The sequence below is a fragment of the Sturnira hondurensis genome, unplaced genomic scaffold, assembly GCF_014824575.4.
Source record: "Sturnira hondurensis isolate 20B ecotype Veracruz unplaced genomic scaffold, ASM1482457v3 Scaffold0018728, whole genome shotgun sequence".
Lineage (NCBI taxonomy): Eukaryota > Metazoa > Chordata > Mammalia > Chiroptera > Phyllostomidae > Sturnira > Sturnira hondurensis.
Window position 1 is genome coordinate 7,492,523 of NW_028091359.1, and position 17,865 is coordinate 7,510,387.

At 52.9% G+C, this 17,865-nt stretch overlaps 1 protein-coding gene across 1 annotated transcript; it reads right to left on the reverse strand.

Annotated features, from left to right (window-relative positions):
• Positions 1-3,400: 3,400 nt before the first annotated feature.
• On the reverse strand, positions 3,401-14,574 carry CACNG1 (calcium voltage-gated channel auxiliary subunit gamma 1). Its single transcript, XM_037069931.1, has 4 exons — positions 14,238-14,574; positions 5,300-5,374; positions 4,158-4,295; positions 3,401-3,682 (listed from the first exon to the last, which is right to left on the reverse strand). Exons 1-4 carry the CDS (start codon positions 14,470-14,472, stop codon positions 3,456-3,458), a joined length of 675 nt encoding a protein of 224 aa, XP_036925826.1. The 5' UTR covers positions 14,473-14,574; the 3' UTR covers positions 3,401-3,455.
• Positions 14,575-17,865: the final 3,291 nt, after the last annotated feature.

A 17,865-nucleotide genomic window follows, 5' to 3' on the forward strand; every position in this document is an offset into this window, starting at 1 on the left:
GCAAGGGCTTGTGAATACCTTGTTTCCACCGCAGACCATTTCTGCAAGCGGGCAGGGTATGGATGAGACATGAATTTGTAAATAAAATATTCTGTGGAAATGGGACAAGTCACACTGGCAGGGAAGATGTTCTAATAGGATGGGATTAAAACGCCTCTTTCTGGAGCAGCCGGGGAAAAATAGAGGCACACAGCGTCCTTGGTGTTTTCAGCCTCGAGGAGGGTGAGGAAGAGCCAGGCTTGGGAAGGACCTCCTTGCTTTTGTGTTAGCCGAAGGGAGGATGACATGTCTCTTGGTTCCCCTGCTACCTGGTGCAGAGGTGAGGGAGGGTGGGCGCAGGGCCCTGGTTAGACAGGTGGAAACCCAGCAGCCTCAGCGCCTGCGCCTGTCAGCCAGGGCCCAGGAAGCCACTGCTTCTGGGCCTTCAGGGTCTCTCTTCTGTGCGCTCGGGGTCTCCGCGGCCCCTCCCACGTGCGGCCAGGCAGAGTCCCGGAGGGAGTGGGACACCACAGGGAAAACCAGTGGCTCGGGGCCGGTCTCTATTTACTTAGGACATCATGCTCATTGGGGACATTTGGCAACAATTTCAATTTAAAAAAAATATCACACGGTATATATCCAAAAGAGTTGAATGTGTGGTCCTGGAGACATATTGGTACAGCTGGGTGTATAGCCCCATTACTCACAACCAAAAGGTGGAAGTGAGCCAGGTGTCCACAGACGGAGGATGGAGAACCAAAGTGTGGTCCATACCTTCAGTGAAAGACTATTCGGCCTTAAAGAGGACCGGCATTGGGAGAGAGGCTAAAACTTGGATGAAATTTGAGGACACCATACTAAGTGAAATAAGCCAAACACAGAGGAACAAATGCTCTTACGATTCCACTCACATGAGGCACCGAGAGTTGTCACATTCATAGAGACAGAAAGTAGGACGCTGGTCACCAGGCGGAGGTGTTGGGAAGCTGTTTAATGGGTACAGCGTTTCTGGGAGATTAAAGAGCTCTGGAGGTCGGTCGCACGGTAACGTGAAGGTACCCAGCACTGTTGAGCTGTGCACTTAGAAGGGGTGAAGGTGGCAAACTTCATACCATCTGTATTTTACCACAGTTTTTTATAAAATATCCCATGCCAATATTATTTATCTGGATGGCTGAGTTGCTAGTCTTGGCTCTGGCTACCTTCCTCACCTCCTAGAATCTGATGAATTTTAAAAAGCTGGAAAAGTGAAAGTGTTATGGAACCTCAGGGTTTGGTGATTGTTGAATTCATGTGCGCTCAGTGAGGAATTGGCAGCTGTGGGTTTCTGATGCTAACTGCACACGTTGGGGCAAAACGTAAGGCTGTTTTCCTTCGCCCCCCCCCCCACCCCCCAGGCTCTCCAAGTGTGGCCTGGCTGACCTGTGCAGTGAGGGCCCACGGGTGCCCTGACTCCTGAGCTGGATCCTGCCTGAGCTAGACTGTGCCTGAGCTAGACTGTCCTGCTGCCCCTCCGGGCAAGCACCAGGTGGTAGGCTGGGAAGATAAGGGTGTTTTCTCTTACTGGTTTGGTTGATTTGCTTGCTTGCTTGCTTGTGTGTTTGTCCCCAGCGTGGGGCTCTATTTTGCATTGTCGCTTTGCCTTTTTCTCTGCGGCAGTGGCAGCAGCCGCCGCCTTCCAGTCCTTTCTCCTGCATGGCAGTTCCCGGCACACCTTTGTCTCTAGAAAGGGCCTAAACTCTATGAGGCCAAATGTGTTCTGTCCAGTGGATAGCCATTCAGAAGTGGTTTTCGCTGCTAAAAATACTTGCACCTGCCCTGACTGGTGTGGCTCAGTGAGGTGAGTGTCATCTCGCAAAGCAAAGGGTCGCCAGTTCAATTCCCAGTTAGGACACAGGCCTGGGTTGCAGTTTGGTTTCCTGGTCAGGGCGTTTACAAGAGACAACAGATTGATGTTTCTGTCTCATGTTGGTGTTTCTCATCCTCTCTTTCTCCCTCTCTTCCCTCGTCTCTAAAAATAAATACATACATAAAGCCTTCAAAAATACAGGCACCCAAGTAGAAATATAAAATGCACAACAATCTAATTCTGCTAAAAGTAATATTAATAATAATAATAATAAATAAATAAACCAATAATACTGACCTCCAGAATGGAGTTTGCAGAATGAGGAATGAGGTCAACCATCTTTCTTCTTACACATTATGAAATGCTAATCTTCTGACTTTTAAAACCATTTAAAATTTTTTTAAAAAGAAAAGAAAGAATCTTTCACTTGTGAGCCATGCAACAGGTTGGGGGAGGCAGGTGTGGCCCCCAGCCCGTGGTCTGCGGCCCCCACGCTGGAAGAAGGGGCCCCACACAGGGCCTCCAGTGCATGTTCCAGGCAGGGAGCACGCGGGTCCTCGCCATAGGCTGCGTCTGACTTGCCGACTCTCAGGGCTGGGTGAGTACGGCAGGGCTTTGGGAGGAAGAAGGGTGTAAACGACGGCACCCCGCGCGTCTGAGGTGCTTTGCAACAAAGCACGCTGCTAAGCCCTGCTTCCTGAGGTGCTTTGCAACAAAAATCCAGCATCAGAAATCAGACACTCGCGGCCGTGCTGCCTGGGCACTGCGCTAGCGCTCGGACGCCTGGGGAGCCGGTGCGCTGGAAATAACCCCTCCTATTTTTAACACCCCTGGCTAGTCAGCTGGTCTCTGGTTTCTCCAGAGAAAATCTGGGGCCCCAAAGGTAAGGCTGGAATCTCGTTGGCAAACAGGACTCTTCGTCCCGCCTGGGCCCCACGCGAGTCCTCAGCATTCCCAGGGACGTGCTTTCCTTTCTCCCTCAGAGTCGGGCGGCCCCAGAACTGCAGTCAAGGATCCTGGCGATCGCTATGGCACCACACAAGGAAAAAGGGAGTTTTCAAAGAGCTTTTATTTCAAACCGCGGTCAGAAAATACCCAGTTAAAAATGCTTCTCAGGCCTCCTGGAAGCCAAGGACAGGATGTTCAGCTCACTGAAAAGGGGGCATCTTGTCACCAAGGACAGAGGGGCTGGCTAGAGACACAGGGGAACGCCTGGAGCTGGCAGTGCGCACCGCGTGTCCCTATAAGGCTGGGAGGACAACGGGGAGCCAGCTTATCAAAGACAGCTGGCACCGTGGGGACAACTTGGAGCTGCAGTGGGAAGTCAGGCCTTTGTAAACACCTGTTTACAGGTGCTTTGTAAACACCTGCCGGACCTGCCTCCTCCCCACTGTGGGCAGGTCTGGGTCATGGCCCCTTGCTGGATTCACAGAGGAGCCTGTCACGGCCCACGGAAGTGCTCAGAGAGGGGAAACAGAGGCAGCTGCTGTGGGGCAGCTGTTGTGGGGCGGGTGGGAGCAGGGGAGATGGAAAGCTCCTGCCTCCTGTCTAGGATGTTCTGGGTTGGGCTCCACTCGCTGAGGGCAAAGCCCCGAGAGTCGAGTCGCCGGGGCCCCAGGAGGGCTAGTTAGTGGTCGGGCTCGGCGTCCATGCAGGACTCCCAGGGGTTGCGGGGCATCCGAGGCAGGGAGAAGAGGAGCAGGGCGAGGCCGCCCAGGAAGAGGAGCACGAAGGCAGCGCATGCGCAGGCGAAGGACCAGGCGTAATAGTACTCGATCCAGACGGTGTCCTCGCTGTCAATCATGCGCTTCACCGACTGCCGCAAGACCTCCACCGAGACGAAGATGCAGAGGCCTGCGGGGGAAGAGCCGCGCGCTCAGGGTCCCGCCCCAGCTGGCGTCTGCTCCGGGGCCCGGGGGAGACCGAGGCCGGGCGGGAGGACACTGGAGACCGAGGTGCTAAACGGACACCCGCGAAAGTGACCCCGCTGCCGGCCCACTGCACAGGTCGCCCAACCTCAGGTTAACCACGTGTCTCCCCATCTTTTGTTAGTATTTTCGTTTGATTCATTTAAAACGTGTTAGTAGCTGGCATTGCTCTCAGTGGCTTGCTGAGGAAGTCTTTGTGAGAAATGGACCCATTGCTGACACCTGCCCTCCGTGTAGAGCAACCGTGAGAAGATGGTAGATGGACCGAGTTGGCTGCTGCGTGGAGCCTGGGCATCGTTCTAGGCTCACATCACAAGGTCGGGGTGAGGACGGGCAGCAGCATCCCTCACCCCGGGGCAGTGCCCCCCAGCTGGGCGCACGGGCAGGGGCCCCCGCGCTACCTGCGAAGGCGTAGAACATGGATGCCGGCCTCAGCAGGTAATCCCGCTTCTTCCCGAAGGACAGGAGCACGCAGACGGTTCCTATGATGGCGAAGCCGAGGCTGAAGATGGAGATGGCAGCGGCCGAGATGCTGTACTCTGCAACACACACAGAGCCCAGAGGGCGCCTCAGAGGCCTCGTTCCGGGGCCTCGGGCAGCGGCTGGCTGTACCAGGTGGGTGAGGATACCGCATACTATGGTTCCCCTTGCCTATGTGGGAGGACTGAGGGCCCAAGAGAGAAAATCAGGCACTCAAAGTCGCTCAAGGATAGTGACCTAATTCCCGCTTCTGGGTTGCACTAAACTGTAAGTCCACCTCCCTTCTCACCCTGGGGGCAGAGGCTTCAGAAAGGGGCAGGAGGCCTGTGGCTGGAGGCCTTTCTGGAGCAGAAAACTCCCTATGAGTGACAGGGCAGAAAGGGGCTGACAAGCAGCCTCTGAAGTGGGGCTCGTTGCAGAGCAGGTGGCTGTGATTGTGTGTGTGTACACGTGTGTGTGCCACGGGTGTAGGATTGCCAGCGTGTGTATGTCAGTGATGCACTAGCATATAAGGACCTATCAGAGTGTGTGTGCACACCCACACCGTGTGCAGCCATCCTCACACATGTAGATGTCGACCTGTACTCATGACAGTGGGGTGCAGGAGCTCCGTGGTTCCCTGAAGGCCCCCAGGGCCCATGTCTCCCCACACCCCGCCCTCCTATTCTTGGGGAGTGATTGATTTCGAGGGAGGGAATTGTCAGTTCCCCACGGACTCCAAGTCACCAGCCCTGAGAAACATTGCAGGGACATGAGCACTTGTCCCGTTTTCCTAGCTCCTGTCATGACAGCTCCCCTTGGGCTCTGCTGGAAAACACATTCCTTCTGCAATTCAGGGGCCGACCAGGGGCCGGCTCTTTTCCAGCTTCTCTCCAGCCCTGATGGATGGGGGCTCGGGGTGTGAGGAGATGGAGCACCTCTGTCTCTGGAGCGCAGAGGGTGGCAGGGCTGTTTTCATCAAGTGCAGGATGTCAGGGCTTTTGTGCCAAATGATTTTCTGGCTCAGTAGCGTGTGACGGCAGTCACTTCTCCCTGCCCTCCCTGCTTTCCCCCATGGCCTTACCTTTCTGAGTGGTGAATTCGAAGATCTCTGAGCTCTCGCCTGGGTTAAAATGCCTGAAGTAGGAACAGTTTTTCTCTGCAAAGGAGGGAGACAGACTATGAGTTGAGAGAAAGGAGCCTGCAGCGAGGCAGAGGCTCCATCAGGAGAGGCTGGACGTGGTCCCGCTGGGGCGGCATGAAGGGACCTACCAGATGGCCAGTCATCTTGTCCCCAGACCCTCACTCTGGGCTGAGACAAGCCTCTTTCTCTGACCATTAGACCAAAATTTCACTTGGTGAAGGGGGTTGTATAAGAGGCTGGGAGAGCTTCAGAGAGCCAATGCTGACTGAGGCAGAGGTGCAGGCAGTGCTGTGGGGACTGAGCCCATTAGGCAGATGGGGTAACTGAGGTCCAGGGCTTAAGTCATTTGTCAGAGAGTATGGGGTGCATGGTCAACACAGGGCTGAATAGTGGTTCCTAGCCGGGTCTGGTTCTGCCCCCCAGGGGTCATTGAGCGATGTCTGGAGACATTTTTGGTGTCACAAAGTGGGCAGGGCTGCCATTGGCACTGAGTGGGTAAAGGCCAAGATGCTGTTAAACATCCTACTATGCACAGGACAGCCCCAAAGTGTCAGCAGTGCTGAAAGAAACCCTGGATCACAGCACAGTCTAGAGCTGTGTGTCGGCAGTCAGGCCAACCTGGACTCCCTGGGTGTGGCTGGGGAAGCAAGCAGTGTTTTTCCGAAAGCTTTCCTGGAGAGTCTGATGTTTGGGGAGCCCAGCTCCAGGCCCCTTATAATGCCCCACTGAGTGCTTTTCTGAGGGGACCCCTGGGTGGACTGGGTGAAGGCTATAGAATCCACTCAAGGGCCAAATGTGACCAGCACATCTTTTCCTTGGACCCTCGACACCTGGGGCTGTAGAGGCAGCCCAGCCAGGACAGCCCACCTGGTGAGTACCAGGAAGCCCACAGAAGGTGTGTGGACAGCGGGATCTAAAATCTGGATTTGGTAGTGGGTAGAGGAAAGTCTCAGAACAAAGAAATTCATGCTGATTTTAAATGTAATTTCAGGCATGATTTCTCTTCTTTTTCCCTTTCGTCTCTCTTATGAGTAGACATACTACAAACTCAGAGGGTAGTCTTATTGCATATTGAATACAATTCAATGTTGTTTACTCCTGATTTAGGAAGTAGATGGGTGGGTTCTATTATTCCGTTTCTTTAAGAAAAACTAAATGAGCCCCAGATGGTGTGGCTCAGTGGATCGAGCGCCGGCCTGTGAACCAGGGGGTCACCAGTTCGATTCCCAGTCAGGGTGCATGCCCGGGTTGCAGGCCGGGTCCCTGGTTGGGGGTGTGCAAGAGGCAACTGATTGCTGTGTCTCTCACAAACATCGATGTTTCTCTCCCTCTTTCTTTCTCTCTCCCTTCCCGTCTCTCTGAAAATAGATAAAATCTTTTATTTAAAAAAGGAAAACTAAGTTAGATTGCTTTTTGTTTGTATGAAGCCCATGTGGATCCATGATCTTCAAAGGAAAACATCCCTGTTTAGATGGCATCTGGCTTGTGCCTTTATTTCTTGACCTTCAGGTTGTATTTACATTTTCTCGAGGCAATTGATGCCTCCCTTCTTTTGGAGATACACCTGGGGCCCTGCCTTCATCTGGACGCAGGCTTCCTTCTATCTGGCCTAAATCATCTCATTGCTGCTGGAGCCTGGGCCTCCCACTCTCCCCTCCTCCCCCACGTCAGGGTTCCTGCCCCTCCCACTGTGGGGGAAGGAAATGACCCCTGGAGATCAAGCCTGGCTTAGCTGCAGTAAATGTTCCGAGAGGTAAACCTCCTTCTCTTTGAGCTTCTAAATTTAAATCACTTTCTTTTTGAACCAAGTTACCTGGGGTGTCTGACTACCAGCAGTGATGTCAGAATCGAAGCTGCTCTCTTCTCTCTCGCAGCTTCCGGTGCTATTTTAAAGCATAACGTGCTTATATTTGTTAGATTATTAGCTATAGCTTCTCTTGAATCACTGCATCAAAGAGGCTTGTGCTATGTCATACGTCACCATGTACCTGCCTCTGGACAAAGGAACATTTTTCTGTTTCATTCCTTAAGGGCCAATTTCTGTTGTCATTGAAAACTCTGTGAAAAGAACTGACTGGATTCAAGTGTATTTCACGTTCAGCTGCCTCCCTGACTACTTGCAGTCCTCGAGTCCAAGGCCTCCGGAGCGGAGGGGCTGAGATGAAGGCCTGCGAGCCCCTGGCCACGCCCCAGCTACGTGGCAGCTCCGGGTTGCCGAGGCTACGCTCGCACAGTTGCATTGGTGCCGCCAGCCCCACCAGATAAGCTCCAGGTTCTGTTCTGGACCAACGCTGCTGCCCCTGGGTGCTGGCACAAAAACTTTCTTAGATCACAGGAGAAGCTGCATGCCTGGGAAGCAAGCTTGGGGATTCGGGGGTCGGGGTGGGTTTTCCCCTCAGGGGCCCAGGGACAGCACTCCTGTCCCTCCCCTCCCCTGTTCAATGCTCTCACACATGAGGTTGGGGGACAGGGGCACCCAGTGGTCAGGGTTTCCACTGAGGGCATGTAGAAGTCTCAGCTTCTGTCTCATGTGGCTGAATTTCGGGCTTGAGGACAGACAGGCCAACCCCGTGTACTCTCTTGAATTTCACACATGAGAAAAGCCAGTGCCTTTTGCCCTGAACCTGGGAGGGGCACCCCACCCACTCAGGGCCCCATGGTTGCCCATGGGAGACCACAGGCTGCTCCGTGGTCCCTGATGAGCCCAGCATGGGTGGGAGCTCGTCAGACCCAGAGTTTGCCTGGATACTCCCAGCACCAACAAGATGCTCATTTAGTCAAGCTGGGCATCTGTCACTGTCACTCAGTAATTGCCCAAGGTCCTCTCGGGATGGGCAGACTTGTCCCTGCCCTTTTGGGTGCCATCTGGGTGAAGTGAGCATTGAGGGCACTTGAAAAGGAAGGACATCTGAATTGAGCCTTGCATGGGCCCCGTGGTCACAGGTAGGGGATTTGGAGGAGGGCACAGCGACCGCTCCGTGCAGGTCCTGAGCTTTCTTGCCTCTGGCACTCTGGTATCCCTGCCTGGCCCCCGTGACCATTCCACAAAGCTCAGGGTGTCCCACTTGGCTGCGACAGGCTCCAGCCCTTCACCGGGCAGAGGAGGCAAGTGCTTGGACTGAGTCGGCAGTGAAACCAATGCCAGGGGTGATCTGGGGCCTTGGTTAGGGGCCCTGGGGCTCCTCCAGCCCCCGCTGTCTCTGCAGATGGCTCGTGGTGATTTTTAGCATTTGTATTTCCATTTTCCTGTATTTCAGAAATACCTACCATGGACAGTCAGAAGACTCCGCGGTCTAAAACTTTCAGTGGGTCATTTCTTTAAACATATAGTGAACTCTGCTACTGGGCTTGTCTGGGGTTGGAGTCTTCTGGCTCACCAAGTGCCATGGTCAAGGGAGCAACTAACAGAACCACATCTAACTGCCGGTTTCAAAGAACTAGAACAGAGGGTACATTTAACTGCAAGCCAGCCTTGAGAGCATATAGATCTGTCCTCGATCGTTGGGACTTGTGCAGTTAGGGATGTTTCTGGGTGGTCCCCGAGCATGTGTCGCTGTACCTGGTGCTGGTTGCCGCAGACGTTAATACATAGAAAAATCCTTTGTTGATTTGCACAAAACCAAGAGAACTAGTACTTTAGGGATTGGAAGAAACATTTCACCCACTTCTAGCCCTGGCTGGTGTGGCTCAGTGGATTGAGCAACAGTCTGCAGACCAAAAGGTCGCTGGTTTGATTCCCAGTCAGGGCACGTGCCTGGGTTGTGGGCCAGGTCCCTTGTTGGGGGCGTGCGAGAGGCAACACATTGATGTTTCTCTCGTGCACTGATGTTTCTGTCTCACTCTCCCTCCTTTCCCCTCTCTCTAAAAATAAATAAGTAACATCTTTAGAAAAAAAAGAAACATTTCACCCACTTCTTACTTGCATCAGTGCCCGGGTGGTCTTCCCTCTACTCGTAAAAGTTCTTCATGTTCCAAGTTTCTCTGTCCTCCGTCTCCCTCTACCCGCTGATTGAAGACTTTTATGAAACGGGTTGGAGAAATCCCCAAGAGCCTACCCCAGAGCTTCAGAGCACTGCCGTCCTGTGGGAGAGGAGTCCAGTTACAGCCTGGGTCTCCAGCAAGGGGTTATGTGGGTGGGAAAGGGGGCCCCTGAAATTCCTGGGGTCAGTAGCGCCGTGTGTTTTCATATGGCCCCAGTCCCTGCGCTAAGTACTAGAAGACAAGATGGGCCGCTAGGGAAACAGGGTCCCGGGGCAGGCTGCCTGCGCCCTGCAGAGGTGGAGCCTGGAAGAGGCAGCGTTCCCCTGGCCCACCGGCTTGCCTCTCCTGACAGCTGGGAAGTCCCACTCACTTTCCAGAGGCACTAGTGTCGCCCTCAGGTGTTGATCTTGTGCGTGACAGTCCTTTTAAAATTCTTCGGGTCAGTGGGAAATCAAATGAGACAGTTTGCGTCTTCAGAGCCCCTGGCATTCTGTGGCTGCGTGGGACACTGGGAAATCTCTGCGGCACCAGCTCCTGGTGCGCGTCATGGCAGAGGCTGGCCCTCCGGTGTTTTCTCGGGTCAGCAGCTTTGGGGAGCTGTGTTTGTCTAGTGAAAGGTAAGGGAGGGGGCTGGCGGGCAAAGAGGCCCCGGGGTTTGAGACGTGGCTGTTGAGCCTCTGCTTGTTAACAGGTTAGCCTTGGGAAAGCCACGCTGAGCCTCAACTGCCCCCCCCTCCACATGTAGAATGAGAATCACCTGGGGAACAAAAGCCTCTTCACTGGGTTGTTGTGGAGGAGACGAAGTGGCCAAGAAAAAGGTGAATTTTAGGGGTATGCATCCTGAATACTCTGCTCTGGTAATTGTGTGAATTTGGTCAAATTACTCAACTTCTCTATGCCTCATTTTCTCTATCCGTAAGATGGGATGATGATAATAGTATGGACCTCATAGAAAACTTTGTGAGGATTACATGAGTGTGTGTATATTTATATATATATATATATATATCTCCATATCCATTGCCTTCTGGCCTCCATGAGTTTTGGGGAAAAATTAGCTATTTTTCTTACTAAGATTCCTTGTATGTGATGAGTCACTTCTTGCCCTCCCAAGGGTCTGTTCTTTTGATTATGATGTGTCTGGATCTTGATTTATCCTGCTTGGAGTTCATTAAGCTTCATGGGTTTCTAGATTATGTTTTCCATCAAGTTTGGAAAAATTTCAGCCATTAGGGATTTTTCATATATCCTTCCTTCACCTTTCTCTCTCTCTCTCCCCCTCCTCCTGGGAGTACCACTACGCGTATATTGGTACGTTTCATTCTGTCCCACAGGTGTATCGGGCTGTGTTCCTTTTCTGTCTGTTTCTCAGACTCGCTCATCTCAGCTGACCTGTGTTTAGGGTCACAGATTTGTTCTTTTGCTTGCTCAGGTCTGCTGTGGAGCTGCTCTGGTGAATATGTTTCATCTCAGTTATTGTGCTTCTGAACGCCAGAATCTCTATTAGGTCCTTTTAAAATAAATTCTGTCTCATTATTGATATTCTTGATGTCACGAGACATCGTTCTTATCTTTAGTTCTTTAGACATGGTTTCTTTCAGTTCTTTGAATATATCCAAAAAAGGTGACTTAAAGTCTTCATCTGCTAAGTCCAATATGTGGGCTTCCTTAAGGATCTGTTATTGATTTCTTTCCCTCACTTGGGTATGGACCATGTATTTTTAGTTCTTTGCTAAAAAAAATGTTTTATCATTAAAAATTTTTTTAATGTAAATTTAAAACTGGGAAATTTAAACAAGGTAATGTAGCGACTCTAGAAAATCAGATTCCCAGTCTTACCCAAGGTTTGTTCCTGTTGCTCCTTGTTATTATTGTTTGTTTAGCGACTTTCTGAATTAATTTTGTAACGTCTATATTCTTTGTCATGTGTGGCCACTGAAATCTCTGCTGGGTTCATTTGGTGGTCGGCTCAGAGATTTCCCAAACTTCTGGGAACTCGTACACCTCCAGCCTGTACCAAGGGGCCCCATGCTAAGCAGAGGGTGCAGCACCCAGCTGAGCGGCATGCATTTCTGCTTTAGCCTCCATTTTCTGCTTGCACGCAGCCTCGAGATAAGCCAGAGGAGAGAGCTTTGGGCTTTCTCAGGTCTTTCCTGTGCATGCGTATCACAGTCGGCATGCACACGGTTTTCTAAGTCCCTAGGAATGTGCCGGAACTTTTCAGAGCCACCTGTGGACATCTCATTCTCCAGCTTTGCAGCTAGCCTGTTGTTTGCCCTGTTATCTACTGCTTTGGGCAGTTATGGGATTGAACAAGCGTTTCTAATTGTTTTTGATGAGTGGCCCCTGGGAAAACTACTGTTTCCATTGGATGAGCTCAGAGTCAGATGACATGAAGACAGCCTTGCAAGTGGGGACATCCAGGGGACCACCACAGATCAGATAGGGACAGTCGTCTGGGAATAGGGCTTTGAGAGAGATCCAGCCCACTCCATCCCCTCTGGGGGCTGCCAGGCTGCTGGGCTTCACTGTGAGTGCCGCTGGGTGTGTCAAGGCTATGACGGACTTGGGGGAAACCAGACCAGAGCAAGTTAAAGCTCCGCAAACCTCACTGCTCTTACTGAGGGTCGCCCATTTTTCTTGAATAAGCACTTGCTGGGTTGTTGTGAGACTGGTTAATTTCCAGAGTTCTGAAAAAGTTGATTCTGGTCATTTTTGCCAATGTTTTTGCATTATTTTTGTGAAGAAGAGGATTTTTGGAGGTTCTTACAATGTCATTTTTTTTCTGATGCCATCCAAAGGTAATATATATTAAGCACTTAAAACAATGTTTGGCAACCCTGACTCATGTGGCTCAATTGGTGGGCCTTGTCCCATAAAGCAAAAGGTCGCAGGTTCGATTCCTGGTCAGGGCACATGCCTGGGTTGCAGGTTTGGTCCCCTGTCAGGGTGCAAATAAGAGGCAACCAATCAATGTTTCTCCCTCACATTGATGTTTCTCTTCCTCTCTTCCTCCCTCCCTTCCCTTCTCCCTAAAAATAAATAAAATCTTTAAAAAAGAATTTGGCAGACAGTTCTCTATTTGTCTTTGCCGTTCTTATTATTAATAATGAGAACTTAATAATAATAATAAATTTGTTATTAATAATAAATAAGAGACCATGTATGAACTCTATTCATTTCTCCAGGAAAAAAGCGGCCCTACAGAGCATGGGGGGGAAAGCAAGAGAAGGCTCACATGCAGAGAAAAGGGAGGGAAGAAGGCGGGAACACATGTCAGAAGCTTGTTTGGGGTAAGGCTGTGCTCACGCCTATGACTCACTCTCGGGTAGACTGGCCAGGTTCAAGGCCAGGCCATACCTGCTGGTCCCCAGCAGCTGGCTTGGTTACCTGCCGCCAGTCTGTCTCTTCCTCGTAGAGACCCAGCTCACTTCCCTGCTCATCTGCTTTGCAGGCTCACCAGACTTTAAAAGGCACATGTCTCCAAGGACAGGTGGACCAGGCCATAACAGGGGGCGTTCCTGGAGACTCTGCCTCGCCCTGCCCTGCCCTGCCCTGCCCAGGGGAGTTGGCTGGACAGTGAATCTGTTTACGGGTGTGCTCAGCGCTGGCTGAGGGGCATGGGCATCGGGCTATGTGATACCCTTCAAGCACATGTTCGTGCCATTTAAAGCTCTCAGCCCCGAGACTTAGCGTTTCCAAGACAGCTGGGTATTTACGAATCTTCTGCACATCCAGTGGGAACGAGCAAGGCGGGAGCAAGCAGGAGGGGGAGGAAGGAGGGAAGAGGGAGGAACAGGGTTTGGGCTCCTTTGTCTCACACACACGCTGCAAGATTTGGGGGGACTTGGCATTGACTTCCTTGCGGGGGAGGTTTCGGTGAACACCGAGTCTGAAAACAGGGACTAATTTTGAAAACCAAGTGGGACGCCACACTCACCCCGGTCCCCCGCTACCTCAGAGGGACATTTTTCAGCACTGGAAGGGACTTTGTGTTGCCACGCCCAAGCACCACAGGAGGAAGCACAGTGGGCGTGGGCAATGCACTGTTGGAGCCCGGGCCCCTTATTCTCCAGGCTGCGCTCTCCCCCGAGCACACGCTCTCTTTGCTGTAAGTGTGGAGGGCTGCACCTCTGCAGAGGAGACTAGCCATCCTAACCCCAGGTATTCTGTACAAGGAGCTTGCCTTCAATGTGTGGTCGGGCCACATGGCAGGAAATTGGGGAATGCACTTAAATCACGGTGGAAGGAATGCTTCTCAACTATGAAGGGGTCTGAGCTAAGGGACGATGTGTCGGAGACTGACAGTCCTCCAAAGAGGCAGGCAGCTCCTTGACAACCGGGTCCCACTTCACAAACAGGTGCTCAGCCCCGGGCAGTGGCTCGAGGCCTGGCACCCAGGAGGGAGCCACGCTTGGTTTCCTACTCTGCTGTTACCATCCTGAAATTCCGAGGCAATGGCAAGGAGCCCTACGTGTTCCTCTGCGCGGGGCCCTGTGAGTTCTGTAGCTGAGCCTGCGTACACCCCGGAGGCTGGGGAAGGAGTCTGTCAGCCCCATAGGTCCCTTCAGCCTGTGGACATAGTGCCACCAGCCTGTCCTTTTAGGGAGAGACTGGAGCTGGGCCAGAAGCCCCTCGTCTGGCAGGTCCATGGTGTCCTTCCTGAGACTCTTGTCCCACATGTCCAGTCCCCTGCCCTGAGTGAAAAGCCCCAAGCCTGGGAAGACAGAAAGAGTAAGAGAGAAACGCCCTTGGTTTACAATAAGCCGTGGCCCCCAGCACGGCCTCTACAATTCAGACCCCCTATCCTGGTCACAGAGAGCTCTTCTAAGCCTTTTTCCAGGGCAGGGATGAGAAAGGGCAGGAAGCAGAGATGGGGGCAGAGTGGGTACGTTACCCCCAGGCAGGGTGATGGGTCCGCAGCTCTTGTCCTTGCTGTCGCTCACGACGATACTCTTGGTGCAAATCCGCCAGAGGCCAAAGTGGGCTGCCTCGCATGTGGCGCTGTGGTGCTCCACGTGGGGGCTCAGCACAGCCCAGTGGTCGGTCACCACGGCCACCGTGGCCAGCACGATGCCCACCAGGATGCAGAAGAGGGTCACGCGGACCTTCAGTGTTTTGGTCTGGGACATGGTGGTCGCCGAGGAGGAGGCACTCTGGACAGGGTCTGGTGGCAGTGGCTCCTCAGGGAGGGACAGCCAGGACGAGGTGTGACAGCGATTGTGGTGCGGAGGGTGGAAGCTAAGTTTAGTGTGTTCGGCCAAGCCAGAGTGGGCCGGCCTTGGGGCTGAGGGACACTGGGCAGGGCTGAGCAGCTGCCCACACGTGACAGGGCCTGAGAGAGGCTTCTATTAATGCACAGGCGTGTCGCCATTGCCGAGGATGACTTCTTCTCGGGTTGCAGGGCTGTCTTCCCCTCTTGGAGCCAGAAATACCCCAGGGTGGGGCAGGGGGAGAGGGCTGTAGACGGTGACTGGAGACCTGGACTGAGTGGCTGTGGCTGCTCGGGATACCTGGGTGGGGCGTGGGTGAGGGACACTCTGTGTGGGGGCTGGAAGTCACTGCTGGTCAAGGGCAGGAGACCCTGGGACTCAGGTGGCTCGGCCTTCTGTTCTCGCACTGGGCAGGTGAGTCACCAGGTGGGGTGTGTGGGTCCTTGTCCCGGATGTCTGGGACCCAGGGTCAGGGGCCTAGGGGCATCTTGGGGGCTCCCTACCCAGGACCTCAGGGCCCACTGCCCAGGCAGGAGCTGTAGCCCCAAGCCTGGCGACATCCCCCAGATGACAGGGGCATTGCAGACTGTTCCTAGACCTGCTGTGACCTGGCACTGTCCAGTGTGAGAATGTTATTTTCTTTCTTTTTAAAAAAAATTTTTATTTTTAGAGAGAGGGGAAGGGAGGGAGAAGGAGAGGGAGAGAAACATTACTATGTGGTTGCTTCTCACACTCCCCACTGGGGACCTGACCTGCAACCCAGGCATGTGCCCTGACTGGGAATCGAACTGGTGACCCTTCAGTTCACAGGCCGGCACTCAATCCACTGAGCCACACCAGTCAGAACACCTTTCTCTCTCTTTTTTAAATCCTCACCTGTGGATGTGCTTTTAGAGAGATAGCAAGGGAGGGAGAGAGAAAAACATTGATGTCAGAGAGGAACATTGATTGGTTGGCTCTAACACGCCTCTGACCAGTGACCAAACCCATAACCTAGGCGGGTGCCCTGGCCAGAAATTGAACCTGCAGTGTTGGGATTTATGGGTTAATACTCCAACCGAGCCACACCGACTAGGGTGAGAATCTTACTTTCGATTCAATTCTCCCATCCCTCCAACTGGGTCCAGAGGAATAGCCCCATTTGGGGGTAAAGTGGCTTACTGACAATCTCCAATAAAAAAATAGCCTGGAGCCCTGGCTGGTCTAGCTCAGTGGATTGAGCGCGGCCTGCGAACCACAGGATCACCGTTTGATTCCCAGTCAGGGCACATTCCTGGGTTGCAGGCCAGTTCCCGGTTCCCGGCAGGGGACGCACGAGAGGCAACCATACATTGATCTCTCTCTCTCTCCTTCCCTTCCCCTCTAAGATAAATAAATAAAATCTTAAAAAAAAATAGCCTGGAGAGGACAGAGCATCTGGCTGGACCTGAACGGAATTCTATTTTTGTTTTACCTCTATTAATGGCAGATAATATTTTCCAGCTATGCATTTATTTACAAAATAACTATAGAAGTAAGTCGATTTGCAGGTGCTATCAAGAGGCTAACGGGTGTGTGGATTGGCAGAGGACTTGTGAAAGTTTGATCTTCCAAGATCTCCCACACAGGGCTTCGGTGGGGTGTGGAAAATGCCCTGAGTGGGGCCCCTCAGTATCAGCCGCAACCACACTGCTGCCTTCAGGGGCCGGGCCGTGCTGTCCCTCGGTGAGGGGCAGGTCTGGGCTGCCTGCGGAGGTCCCGAGTCCTGCAGCCCAGCCAGCAGAAGCATTAAAGATTGATGGCATCTTCCTTTTGAAGTCGTCTGTGTGTAAGTCTGCCACGAGGCTGCAGGCAAGTCCACTGTCTCTTGTCCCCATTCACTATGAGCTCTTTTTTTTCAAAGATTTTATTTATTTATCTTTAGATGGGAAAGGAAGGAGAGAAGGAGAGAAATATCAATGTATAGTTGCTTCTCGTGAGTCCCCTGCTGGGAACTGGCCTGCAACCCAGGAATGTGCCCTGACTGGGAATCGAACCGCGATCCTGTGGTTCACAGGCCCGTGCTCAATCCACTGAGCTACACTAGCCAGGGCACTACGAGCTCCTTTAAATGGAATGTTTCTGCTCTTGGAGGCCACTGCCAGGCTGCCTGCTCAGCAGCATTTGCTGGGAGCTGCACCCCGCCCTCCCCACCCCCATCAGCATCTTCCACACGGGTCCCACCCTTCCCAGGAAGGTGGGCTTCTCAGGGAGTGGGAACCAGCCTGCCAGGGAGGGAGCTGGCAGCCCCAGGATCCCATCCCTTCTCCACTGGTCTCCAGCCTGTGTGGCTGCTGGCAAGTCCTTGGCCTCTTTAAGCTGTGCTTCCTATGACTGGGAGCTGCTGCCGAATTAGAGATAATACCTTTATCAGTTTAGCTTGTGGTAGGCGTGTCTGGGCTCTTTAGGATGTCCCTGCAACCAGGAAGGGTCAGTATAGTGGGAGAAAATGGGGAGGTCGAGGCTCTGAAGGGCTTGTCGAGGTTGGAGAACAGGTGTAGTGGTGGTTAGGGGGGTGAAGGAGCTGAAAAGACTGGAAACTGTGGTTTCCAGAGAGAAGGACAATGGCCCTGAAGATTACAGGGAGGACCGTTGGGGTGATGGCAAGATCCATGTAGGAGATGAAGGTCAGTGGAGGTGCGAAGGCAGGACTGTGAGGTGGGGAGTCGGAGTGGCTGGCCCCCCAGATACTGCTATGGCTCAGTTTGATGGTGGCAGTACCTGGGGTGCAAAGGAAGGCTTTGAGCCAGTGGTGAAGTCTCCAGTGAACATGGAGGAGTGGCCGAGAAGGAGCTGGGGTGATGACAGTGATGAGAAAGGGCTCGGGATGGTCTTTCCAGGGCCTCCTCAAAGGCTTTTCCCTAGGAGGGTGGAGGAGTAATGGTTTGGAGGTATCAGCACCCCCATCACTCTCTGTCCTACAGTTGCAAGTCCAAGGACATGAGTTCATAACCTTCTCTGACCACAGACTCCTGTTCCCGAGGTTGCACCAGCAGTTTTGTTGGAAGCTGCAAGTTTAAAAATATCTATATCAGATGTGCCTGCCCCAGTCTCCCTCTGGATCCCGAGGTCCCTCAGATCCTCTTTCTCCCTTTCCAGCTCCACCTCCTGGGACTGCGTATGGGGCGGGGCAGCCAGCAGTGTTATACTGGGGACCTGGGCAGGGAACCCCAGCAGCAGAGTGGGCAGCTTGCACCAGCAGGACTGAGGAAAGGAGTGTCCCTGGGGGAGAGAAAATGGTTTTATCTACCTCAGCTGGCAGAGGGGGGCCTCCATAAGATTTCTAGGAGCAGG

Bases quoted from the DNA above. Each gene is read 5' to 3' on its own strand.
- CACNG1 (XM_037069931.1), bottom strand. From the start codon at position 14,472: ATGTCCCAGACCAAAACACTGAAGGTCCGCGTGACCCTCTTCTGCATC. The intron at 4,296-5,299 runs GTAAGGCCATGG...TGTGTGTTGCAG, and splicing joins CGAATTCACCACTCAGAAAG to AGTACAGCATCTCGGCCGCT. The intron at 3,683-4,157 runs GTAGCGCGGGGG...CTTCCCCCGCAG, and splicing joins CATGTTCTACGCCTTCGCAG to GCCTCTGCATCTTCGTCTCG.